General features: G+C 38.5%; 1 protein-coding gene across 3 annotated transcripts; it reads left to right on the top strand.

The window, feature by feature from the left end:
- The first annotated feature begins 847 nt into the window (after window positions 1-847).
- Window positions 848-10,929, top strand: LOC141783960 (14-3-3 protein beta/alpha-1-like). 3 transcript variants are annotated; one of them, XM_074661603.1, is made up of 6 exons: window positions 848-1,007; window positions 2,749-3,161; window positions 6,846-6,969; window positions 8,406-8,566; window positions 8,658-8,753; window positions 9,870-10,929. In XM_074661603.1, exons 2-6 carry the CDS (start codon window positions 2,868-2,870, stop codon window positions 9,933-9,935), a joined length of 741 nt encoding a protein of 246 aa, XP_074517704.1. In that variant the 5' UTR covers window positions 848-1,007; window positions 2,749-2,867; the 3' UTR covers window positions 9,936-10,929. The 3 variants fall into 3 exon arrangements, with proteins under 3 accessions (XP_074517704.1, XP_074517706.1, XP_074517707.1); XM_074661605.1 differs by having other exon boundaries at window positions 869-1,003; XM_074661606.1 differs by lacking the exon at window positions 848-1,007 and adding an exon at window positions 1,296-1,318.
- The last annotated feature ends 1,378 nt before the right edge of the window (window positions 10,930-12,307 follow it).

The following is a 12,307-nucleotide window of genomic DNA, read 5'->3' as shown; positions in this document are numbered from 1 at the left end:
TTGTGCTTGGTGGATTATTTCTCTGTTGTTACAATGCTTATTGGCATTGTATTTTACATCGTTGGAAAGCATGTGATCATGAGTGATCAGCATATGTTAGTGCACATATCCGTAACAGTAGATTTGCAGTATTAACAGTAGATTTACAGTATTATTGTACTAACAGTAGATTCACAGTATTACAGTAGATTTACAGTATTACAGTAGATTCACAGTATTACAGTAGATTTACAGTATTATTGTACTAACAGTAGATTCACAGTATTACAGTAGATTTACAGTATTACAGTAGATTCACAGTATTACAGTAGATTTACAGTATTACAGTAGATTCACAGTATTACAGTAGATTTACAGTATTATTGTACTAACAGTAGATTCACAGTATTACAGTAGATTTACAGTATTACAGTAGATTCACAGTATTACAGTAGATTTACAGTATTACAGTAGATTTACAGTATTACAGTAGATTTACAGTATTATTGTACTAACAGTAGATTTACAGTATTACAGTATCCATTGTTGGTTTTGGTGTTTCCATGTGATTTGTTGACAATAAGCAAAATATAAAATATCACCAGATAAATCCTTGAATAAACATTAGAGAAAGATCTAGTGAGAGTGCCACACCCGCCTACAGAGCCTACAGCGTGTGTGAAAGCAGGGGCAGTGATTGGACGAGCAATCACCATGGCAATGCGATGACGTCTTCATCCCTTGCTCTAATTGGAGGAAACCCCGTGGCCCCAGCCCGCTGCAGTGTTCCGGTCTGTCAAACTATCCCCCCTCTGAAGCACCGCCCCTTTTTCCCCTGCACTAAACACCCATTGGTTAAACCCCTGTCGATCAAATGGGAGTACGACATATGATTGGCCAGTCGACATTCTTAGAGGAACAGGCCCCTTTTGCCGTTTAGTTGTATTGTCGCTCGGGCTGTTCTTTGCCTTTCTGACCAACCTCTCAAATCGGATCAATTTGTGGAGCAGATTTTGGACCTCCAGTAGGTCAGAATACTTTTATTTTCACTTTCATTTGAAGTATTTGATTGCTGATTGACTGCCAAACTGGTACATTGTGGTGTGCTTTAGTGTATTTGTATGAGTAGCGCTTAACGTGATGTTGTCTTTTATAGAAAGGAGTGGCCGTTGAAGCTAAAGCTATACTGTTAGCTCGCTACTAGCTTGTTAGCTAGCCTGTTAGCTTGCAGCAGACAGCTTTGTGGCGGGTTGCTTTGCGGAACAGGGCTGTGCCAGCAGAGATCTATGCCTCAGAAGCAGTTAAGAGCTTATTCATTGTTTCACACTGTAGTTTATTAGTAAGTATGTAACATAATGTTACTGGGGTTTTTGTAATTAAATGGGATAGTTTAAGGACACGTGTTTTTTCTCGCTTTAAGCATTTTAATAACTGCTGTTACCTAACATTAGATGATGACACTTTTTCAGCTCAGGCTAGATGCATGTCATAATGATCGGCGGATGTATTGTGCATTCAGGTTATAGTTTTATACTAATTTTATCTGGGAATATCCTGGGAAATGTCGCACCCAGTTCATAATACTGCAGATGCAAGGGGCTTTCATCAGTGTGGGCCATAGGCTCGGTCACCATTGTGTTACCTTGTACCAGAGATCTATGCTTCCGAGGCAGTTAAGAGCTTATTCCTAGTAATTTAGGAGTAAGTATGTAACGTAATGTTAATGGTGAAAGCGGGGTTTTTGTAATTAAAGATGATAGTTTAAGGACACGTGTTTTTTTTTCTCGCTTTTAAGCATTTTAATGACTGCTGTTACCTAACATTAGATGGTGCAACTGTTTCATCTCATACCAGGCTGGATGCATGTCATATAGCTAATGATCGACGGGCTATTATAGCACAACAGTTATAGATTTATACTAATTTTATCTGGGAATATCCTCTAATTGAAGGTGATAGTTTAAGGACACGTTTTTTTTCTCCTCGCTTTAAGCATTTTAATGACTGCTGTTATCCAACGTTAGATGGTGCCACTTTTCCAGCTCATACCAGGCTGGATGCATGTCATAATGACTCTAGGCTATTGTGCATTCTTGTTATATTTTTATACTAATGTATTTGGCAATATCCTGGGAATGTCGCACACAGACAACCCAGTTCATAATACTGCAAATACAAGGGCTTTCATGAGTGGGCTATAGGCATTTTAATGACTGCTGTTACCTAACGTTAGATGGTGCCACTTTTTCAGCTCACACCAGGCTGGATGCATGCCATATAATGATTATTATGCACTTTAGTTATAGTTTTTATGCTAATTTTATCTGGGAATATCCTGGGAAATGTCGCCACAGACACCCAGTTCATAATACTGCAAATGCAAGGGGCTTTCATCAGTGAGTGGGCCATAGGCTCAGTCACCATTGTGTTACCTTGTTCGGCGATAGTGACTTAACATACATTTATATAAATGGAAATCTTCAAGATTATTACTTAAAAGAACCACCTCACAGCTAATTGTAGTGTTATATGAATTGATAATGAGGGTTTAGTCCATGCGTGGAAAAATACATCAATTCCTAACATGTAAAGGTGCTCACACATAACCAGTCAGGCTTTAATCCAGCAACACTGTTTGTGCTTTCTTGTCAGTACTGGTGACTGAAATCAGAGCTTTATGTGAAAGCACTGAGAGGAAGGCTACCCCTCTTCTTGTCTATTCACTCCAGTTATAGTTTTATACTAATTTTATCCACTCTTTTTCCGCAGCTTGTAACGTTGCCGTGGGGGAATAACCACACAGCTACACCCCATTCTTCAACCTCAACAGTGCTTGATTGTCACCCCGGATTTCCAGTTTATCTGTCCCCAATACAATAATAAAAACCATGGAAAAGGGGGATCTTATTTCGAGGGCCAAGTTGGCCGAGCAGGCTGAGCGTTACGACGACATGGCAGAGTGCATGAAGGAGGTAACGGAGAAGGGAGACGAGCTGTCTAACGAGGAGAGGAACCTGCTGTCCGTCGCCTACAAAAACGTGGTTGGGGCGAGGCGTTCCGCATGGAGGGTGTTGTCCAGTATCAACACGAAGGCTGAGGGGTCTGACAAGAAGCAGGAGATGGTCAAGGAGTATCAGAAGACTGTGGAAAAGGAGCTGCAAGATATCTGCGGCACGGTTCTGGTAAGTATCCCATTTTTTCACCCCAATTTTTAAGTCTTCAGAATGGATCTTTGTATGTGAGATGGAGACTACCTTCCTGGAAAAAAAGTACTCTAAAAGCAGAGCTATAATTTTATATATGTATATATAGAGTGGTTGAAGTGGTTTTATTGTATTAAAATAAATGTCTGGTGTAGCTTAGCTATTTAAGGATACACTTAGAAATTGGTGGAAGAAACTAAATTTGCTCAACTTGAAGTATAACATGAGTTTTTCACAGCTGTCTGTCTTCATGACACATCTGTAGTAACACAATTTAAAGTGACACATTTAGTTCAATGTTGTGTGTCAAAAATGGCATCTGCCCTGTTTCCTGTGAGCTCCTCTGTTGTATAAATGTGGCCGGAGAGGACAAGGAAGTGTTATGTAGTCCTCCCACTGCCTTTTGGGAATCTGGCTTTAGAACAATGGGCTTGAAACCATGTGAGGGCGTGAACTGACAAAATGTCATAGTGACTACACCAGCAAGGTGTGTCTGAATGGGTGGAGAGAGAGAACTCGGGACACACACACCGGAAAGATACGCTCTGTGCTCTGTAAAGCTCTGCTATGTTCAGTATCCATGTAGTCCCATCTGGCAGATAGAAGCCTGATGTGGTTAGCCAAGTGCAAGAATTTACATGCCTAAACGAATCATACACTCCCTAAAGCCCAGTTTGTACAGATCATCAAAAATGACACCCTCCTGCAGACCTACTCATTGAAACCAATGAGGCTGTGCTTGACAGTTGAGCTAAATGCATTCTCAGACATAACTCCACATTTAAAGGCTTATCTTAATACTGGGGGAGGGGGACGGCATACTTTAACCTCTTGTTTAATCTAATGCAACAGCACAGATTGGTGCTTTGCATTATTTCAGGCCTGCCTTGATAATGGATCAGAGGAGATCTGGGTGGAACGGTATCCGTATGATTGAGATAATTTCTACAAAGCTACAGGGCCCATTAATTTTCAGCTAGCTTTCCATATGTGTACATGAGAATATGCACTTGCACAGCTGTGACTCAGCTTTCAGCATCGCTGCTAGTGAGTGTTGACTGAGGGTTTGTCAGCAGAGGAGGGTGTGTCAGTCCTCAGGCCGTAACTTGTCTGCAGATGTCTGATAGGTTAGCTATGCACCCACAAAGGCAGAAGCGCAGGAGATTGCAATAGACAAGTGATCTGCTTGTGTTCTCTCTGTCTTGATTTCCTGCATAGCAGACTGTGAAACCAGACGATCTCGTTTGGACGCAGCAGGGGCTTGGAGATGTTTGGGCTTCAGTTTCCACACAGGATGTGAATGTAGGGCTTGTACACCAGACTGGATGCCAGCTGAGCAAATTCTATTAATTCTTCTTCAGAACATGACACTGTAGACTGCACCTTGACATCTGAAGCATCGGAATAGATAAAATATTAAAAAAAATGTGAAGTGGGTTCCTCCAACTGGATTTCCACCCTAGGCTCGTCTGGTGTTCTAGGGGTGGGACATTTCAAAATTAAACTCTTGTCAAAGTTGTCATACAGAATGCCACATGTTCTTCTTGTTCAGTCATCATCGTGTCTGATTTATCACATTTGCTGAGTTTAAATTTACAACCTCGAAGATCTGTTTCATTCTCTTTGGCGGCACATATGGCGATAATCGGGAATTGCAGGTGTGTTTTGGGATCTCACCTCCCAGAGATCCAAACAGTGTCGTCTTTCCTGGGAATGTTGCCACAGACACCCAGATCATAATACTGCAAATGCAAGGGCTTTCATCAGTGGGCCATAGGCTCAGTCACCATTGTGTTACCTTGTTCGGCAATAGTGACTTAACAGACATTTATATAAATGAAAATCTTCAAGATTATTACTTAAAAAAAATCTTAAAAAAACAAGAACCACCTCACAGCTAATTGTAGTGTTGCTATTTGAATTGATAATGAGGGTTTAGTCCATGCACAGAAAAATACATCAATTTCTAACATGTAAAGGCGCTCACACATAACCAGTCACTCTTTAATCCAGCAACACTGTTCGTGCTTTCTTGTCAGTACTGGTGACTGAAATCAGAGCTTTGTGTGAAAGCACTGAGAGGGAGGCTACCCCTCTTCTTGTCTATTGTGCAGAGCATGCAGTGAAAGAGGAATGCTTTGCACTTGAGACATGCGCGTGTTTCGGCTGAGCCAATCTTTGTGTCAGTAAATGACTTGGGAGTGGCTGCTGTGGTGGGTTTGGCTCAGACAAGGGCAGCTTCTTTCTCACCAGGGTTTGGAAGGGAAAGCTTTTTCCTTCGACTTAAAAATAAAAAATAATAATATATATATATATATATATATATATATATATATATATATATATATATATATATATATATATATATATAGTTAAAGGCTAAAAGGACGTTTATATCTGTTCTAACCACCATATTGCCTCTCAGTCAGGACTGTCGTTAGGGTCGAGGTATTGACAAGCATTTTCATTCTGAGTGATCTGTTAATCTATTCTCTAAATCTTTTAATTTGAGCAAAAACCACGGTTTCACTGACACAGATTAGCCCTGGTAATCTTCCCAAGTCCATTCAGAGACGGATCCTAGAGTGTAATCACAGGATGTGATTTGTTTTATATTTTAGCTATGTTACCACTTATTTATTACTATTTTGTTGAATCCTGTCACTGTTCTAAGCAACTATGCATTTTCAGCTGAAAAGGACAGACTTAATTAATTTGTTAACAATCTGAAGGTTGTTAAAATTAGTATTTAATCAATCTGCTATATTTTTTGTAAAGTTTAAAGCATGTGTGAGTGATGTAAAAGTAAGCAGCAGTTGGAGTAGTAAACTCATCATTGAACATCTAAGCTAAAACTTTCTCCTAGCTGTTACCGTTGATCATATTTCTGCACTATATAGACTAGATGGAGGCAGATCCTGCTTACCGGCCAGAGATGGAGCTGCCTTTTGGTTTTTACATGAACGTGCTGTAAGCATGGTCCTTTTTTGAACTCTTGCGGTTTTAAGTAATAATTGGGAGTATGACAAAACACTGGCAACGCTTGTATCTTACCCTAGACTTTCAGAATTGAGTAACTTCTTTTCAGTAGGGAATGAAAGAGCTTGGCCTCGTCTTTTAAAATCAGCAATAAGACTGGTGTCAGCAATAAGACAATCTTTACTATACAGTGCTGACAGGAAGAGAGGGCTTATAGAAAGAGTGTGGAATCTGGGGCAGAAGACAGTTGGGGACACACTAGAGGCCTGGCCTGGTTGTGGACAAATTTGGAGAGAGTTAAGCTGAAACTGACACAGAGCAAAATGCCTCTTCTAAATGACACTGGATGAGATGTAGCAGAACTGTACTCGTTAACCATTGAGCTGAGCAGCTATGAAGGGCGAAGGGAATAGTGCTCTCTGGTGGATGGAGGCTAATGGGACACTTGCAGTGGGTGAGCCCCACCTATTTTTAATGTTGTAACATGCAATGTGGATGTGTTTGTTTTCTCACTTTAATGTGTACCCATTGTGGCACCATAGGTAACTATTCTCTAAATATAGCGTGCCTGTTTCCGTGAATGCTTTTGTTTAATATCATCCTTCAGATTTGGCTCTTCTTCTGTCAGTCAAATGTCACAGTGTGCAGAGTCTTACTGTTCAGTATTTGCTTCTGTCTTCACAGGTATTGCTGGACGAGCATTTAATTCCAAACTCCAAACAGGCCGAGAGCAAAGTCTTCTATCTAAAGATGAAGGGGGACTACTATAGATACCTTGCTGAAGTTGCCGATGGAGATGAGAGAAAAAGTGAGTTCACAGTTGTACTATTTATTTTATTTTAGAAAGGCATTTCACCCTGGAAGAAAGGCCTTCATGTTAAATTTGAGTGATTGCTTTTTTTGTTTGTTACTACTTTACTCCTCTTTATTTGTACTGTATGTTGTAGTGGGGAGTCTTTGTGATGTCCAGTTGTCTTTTTTCATTTGCATGTAAAAGCTAAAATACCCCCCACCCCTATCTTTTTTAAAAATCTGGGCCTTTTTACACTCCAAATGGGAATGTGTCAGATTTTGTCTCAGAGCTAAAAGCTGGAAATGACGTCAAGTAGGACAATGCGTCATGGCTGTGTGACCACAGGGCCCCACCTCATAGGAGGGTGTTGTAACAGGAGTGTGTGGCAGCAAATTGGCCTCCAGCTTTCCTACATGGAAAAAATGTGTAGTGACAGAATTTCTTCCCCACCTCGCCCTCTGTTCTCTTATTAGCAAAGTGTATTTCAGATCCAATTAAGAAAATTGGTGTGCTGATACAGACATTTTGCATGGGCATGTCTTTCAGTATTCTACTAATATTGGTTGTGAGCTGGTATTCACGAGTTCTTTGCTTCAGTTAATGTCTGAATGAACATTAAATTATCACCATGGTCTATGCTGACTGATTGTCATTGGGCCACATTGATTCCCAATATTCCACTTAAACCCCAAAAAACACATGAGCTTTCTAGTAAACAAACACAACGTGCACCCCTTCCCCCCTCTACTGAAATTTGATCTCCTTCATGTTGCTGGTGTTATGTCACCAGCCTCAGCTCAGCAGATGCGCACGGCCTGTCAGACACCAGCGGCTCCATTAGTCCGTTTATATACAAACATAATATTATGTTAATCACATTGTCATATTGGTTATTACTAATGCAAGACAAGCTGGATTTAGCGTTTTGATGCCGTCAATACCTGTTGCAGATGTCGGCTACTTTTTAATTTGCCAGAACATGTCATGATGACAAGTGCTGGTTCAACCGGTTGGCAAATCAAATCAGTGTAAACTTGTAGACCGGACCGGAAAAAACGGAAATCGACCCAACTCTACCTTCGTCTCGATAGAAAATGCGTTTGGGACGCAGTAAACTCACTATTGACGTGTTTAGGGGACGCACCATATTTTTTCCCTGATAATTCTACTTAACACAAATCCGTGTGGAAATCGGCAGGACGAGAGCTAGTTAACTTTAGCTGTTAGCAGCCAGTATCAGCACAATCCTGCACGGAGCTACAGGCTAATGTTAACAAGAGGTGCCATTGATTTACATCATGATACCTTGTTAGTATCGAAGATGCGATGTTTGGACAAATTTTGGTAAGATTAAACTTTAAAAAGATGTTGCTTTAAGTGGACTTGTATCTCAACCTTGACATACATACATTAACTATTATATTATGTTTGATTTCTTCCTCTGTCTCCAGAGATCATTGTGAACTCACAGCAAGCATACCAGGAAGCGTTTGATTGCAGCCTGGACATGGACTCCACACATCCCATCCGCTTGGGCTTGGCGCTTAACTTCTCCGTCTTCTATTACGAGATTCTCAACGATCCCAAAAAAGCCTGCGAATTGGCTAAAAAGGTCTGCAGACTTTCTTACAAAAATCGGTCACTTTCCCATGTCTGCAGTTGTACTTTGTTGCAAGTGTTAACATTTTCCTTTTTGCTCACAGGCATTTGATGATGCCATTGCTGAGCTCGACCAGCTAAATGAGGAGTCCTACAAAGACAGCACTCTTATCATGCAACTCCTCAGAGACAACCTGACAGTAAGTGTTCTGTTCTCACGTGGCACAAAAATTATCTTCACTGTGTAATAAATATTGTTATGGTGCCTCAATATCTGTCTTATGGTCTCAGTATGCTTCAAACAAACTAATTTATTGAAATGGCCTCACTTGAAGGCTTAAAGCCTGCTGTCACAGTAAGGGTTGAGGCGCGACGAACCGTACAAATTGGTATAACGGTGCACACTTCCGGACAGTCTCTCCCCAGAGGCATTCATTAGGATTAGTACAGTAATGAGAGACCTGGAATAGTCATGTACCTGAAATCGCAAAAGATTTTGGAAAACGTTGATCACACCTCCAGGATTTGACGCAAAGAATATACTGGGTGAGGTGAACTTGAGTAGATTCGTCATTGCTGCTGCGCAGACGCAGACCCTTTCATTGAGGACGCTGTGTGCTAAACAACTTTCCTCGAAAGTCAGTACATTTTGGACATGAAAATAGGGTTAGAGTCTTGGAAAAGTCTTTGGCCAAAATGTGTATGAACCCTGATTCATGGTCTTGACAGAAAGAGATCCTACTGCGATTTTCAGATTGCTTGTTGCGGAAAGTCGCCCCCTCCTCACCGCCGATTTCGCTGTTGAAAAAGGGGTTTCAAATTTGACAACCTAATCAGCACTTCGTTTGAAGAATACCAAGCCTCAGTATTTATTTAGTGTCAAGTGACCAAATTTCTTTGTAGGCAGGATTTATTTAAAAAGGGAGTTTTAATATTTGCACTTCGAATTAGGGCTGAAAGATTTTGAAAAAATATCTAATTGCGATTATTTTGACTGATATTATTGCCATATTGCATTTTGATTAATTGTTTCAAATTTCTACAATGTTGGGTTAAATTACAGAAAGTGCCTCTACAAAGTACGGCTAAAGGTTTTTGAAAACGTGTGAATGAGAGCTCAGATTTTTTATTAGTACATTTGCACAAATTGCTGATCATATTTTTACAGCCATTATGGGATTGTGCGTATACCGACGGATAGAAAGTCAATTTTAATAATCTCTATAACTCATCAAAATTCAGAAATAGTGAAGGAGTCTGGATATTTGGCTGTATTCCACTGTATGTTTAACCAAGACCTGCGTTTCTCTCCTCAGTTATGGACATCAGACAACGCTAATGAAGAGTGCGAAGGCGACGCAGTCCCAGAAAGTGAGAAATAAAAAAAAGAAACGCAAGCTCTCGATGTTGGGGTCTTCTCCAAAAACAACAAAAGGAAGAAAAAAAAAAAAACTTTTTACACATCCTTCATTCCTTATTGCTCCACTCAAACATTCTACCAATGAAACCCAATGCTGAAAAGGGTCATGTAAGGAAATAATTAAAAAAAAAATCATTCTTTTCACAATGTAGATTTGAACAACTGGTGAAAAGAGAAACCCTCCATTCCTTTGGTTTGTGTTTGTCCTGGCCTTCCCATTTGTGCAGTTTCAGCTGTAGAAAAGTGATTGATAGCTTGACATGGTATCAGACTTCTAACTCAATTTAGAGGCAATCAAATTTAAGTCCCATTGTTGAACAACTGGAAGCATAAATCCCATCAATTGAGCCTGTTTGGATTTTCTCCAATAAGAAATGTTGGATATAAAAACTAGTTTCCCCCTTAGCTTTTTTAAATGTCTGTCTCTTACCTGGTACGGTTACAGCAGCTGAAGTCCAACTTCAAACAGATGGAATTTTCATACTGCAGGGAAAGCTAGTGCACTTTACATGCTGGCAACAAATATTATAATACAGCCAAGTAGTGCCAATTGGTTTAACCCTCACTTTCTGCCCTGGTTATGATGCCACTCTTTCACTGAAGCATGCCTGTTGTTTGGGGAGGGGGAAAATGGTGGGGCTTGTCTGACCAAATGCAGGGACCTTTTTAATGGGAAGAAGACAATTCTGTCATGCATGTCTCTTGAGATAGTACACTGGAATGGGAACAAATGCTGTACCACACACAAGTCTAAGTGTCAAGTTTAGTAATTTTCAATGCAGGTTTGTACACATCCGACAAGTGGGTGATTTGTTAGTCTGTCCAGTGATTGTCATTAGAGATTTGGACCACTATTGTTTTGCTATTCATTCAATTGTAGTCCCCAAAAGCCTTGTGGAACTGTTTGAATCCCTATGTATCAGCTATGTTAACAATAAAACATTTTATAAACCAAACCCAAGTTTGTCTTTCTGTTTATTTTATTTGCTCAATAATGTACTTGGATGTTTGTAAATTCCCTGTATCTGTTCTTGCTTTTTAACTTTAAGTTAAATGTTTCTGACAACCTTAGACAGGGTGAGATTTCATTTATTTTCGAATTTAACTACATAATTGTAAGGGAATGCAACTTGATTTAACAATTTTGTTTATGCCATTCTGCTAATGTTTGTTTTTGTTATATCTCAGAGAGGAAAGTTAAGATTTACAAAATTTCCTACTGGCTTTCCATAACCTGAACTGAAATTGCAGGTTGATAATTGAGAGCAGCTATGCTTAATGATGGTTATAAAATAAAGGGGAAAAATGCTATGAGGAAATCTGATATGTAGATTAAGTAATTATAGTTGAATACATAAATGACTCTTTAGGACTAAAATATTTGACACATTATTTATGTTGACTATATCAAGTAAAATGTATTATATAAAAGATTTAACCAAATGTAGTGGTCATTTTTCATACTCAAAATCAAAGAAATTGAGAAGCAATGAGTGGTTTTAATTTTAATCAATCCTTGGCAGTGGTGGAATTTACTAAAGTACATTAATTTAAGTACTAGTACAATTTTGGTTCAAAGTCTTTTTATTGGTATTCTGTACAAAATCCAATAAATCACAGAAATAGTTGTATAAACAAATTATACCTCCCCATCTCTATAACAATATTACTGCACCATTAAATAAGCAGAATTAATTTCATAAACAATTACATTTATACATATAAATGAATTAAATCCAATAGAAACATAAATGAAACATATACAAAAAAAAGGAAAGGACCAAAATCACAAAGATAAGTAAATTAAAAATAATATTAAAAAATAAAAAAAGTACTAGTACAATTTTGAGGTTCTTTACTTGAGTATTTCTAGTTTATGCTACTTTATACCATTACTCTATTATATTTCAGAGGAAAATATTGTACTTTCTAACTCTATGTAACAGCGGTAGACAATATAAACTGTAAAATATTGTTACATTATTATTATTATTATTATTATTATTATTATATTATGTAATATCAAATATTAAACTGCCCACCTCCACCAATTAAAGCGTCAATCCTTTATCATGTCTTCCCAAGCAAAATCAATCCTTGGCAGTGGTGGAATGTACTAAAGTACATTTATTTAAGTACTAGTACAGGTTCTTTACTTGAGTATTTCTAGTTTATGCTACTTTATACCATTACTAAAAAAGATATATTGTATTTTTTACTATATGCAACAATATAAATTGTAAAATATTATTACATTATTATTATTATTACATTATTGTTGTTATTATTATATTATTATTATTATTATTACTATTATTATGATTACATTATTAT

This window comes from Sebastes fasciatus, chromosome 15 (assembly GCF_043250625.1).
Source record: "Sebastes fasciatus isolate fSebFas1 chromosome 15, fSebFas1.pri, whole genome shotgun sequence".
In the NCBI taxonomy this organism is placed as follows: domain Eukaryota; kingdom Metazoa; phylum Chordata; class Actinopteri; order Perciformes; family Sebastidae; genus Sebastes; species Sebastes fasciatus.
Note: the sequence above shows the minus strand (reverse complement) of the source record. Positions and strands in the feature narration are given on the sequence as shown.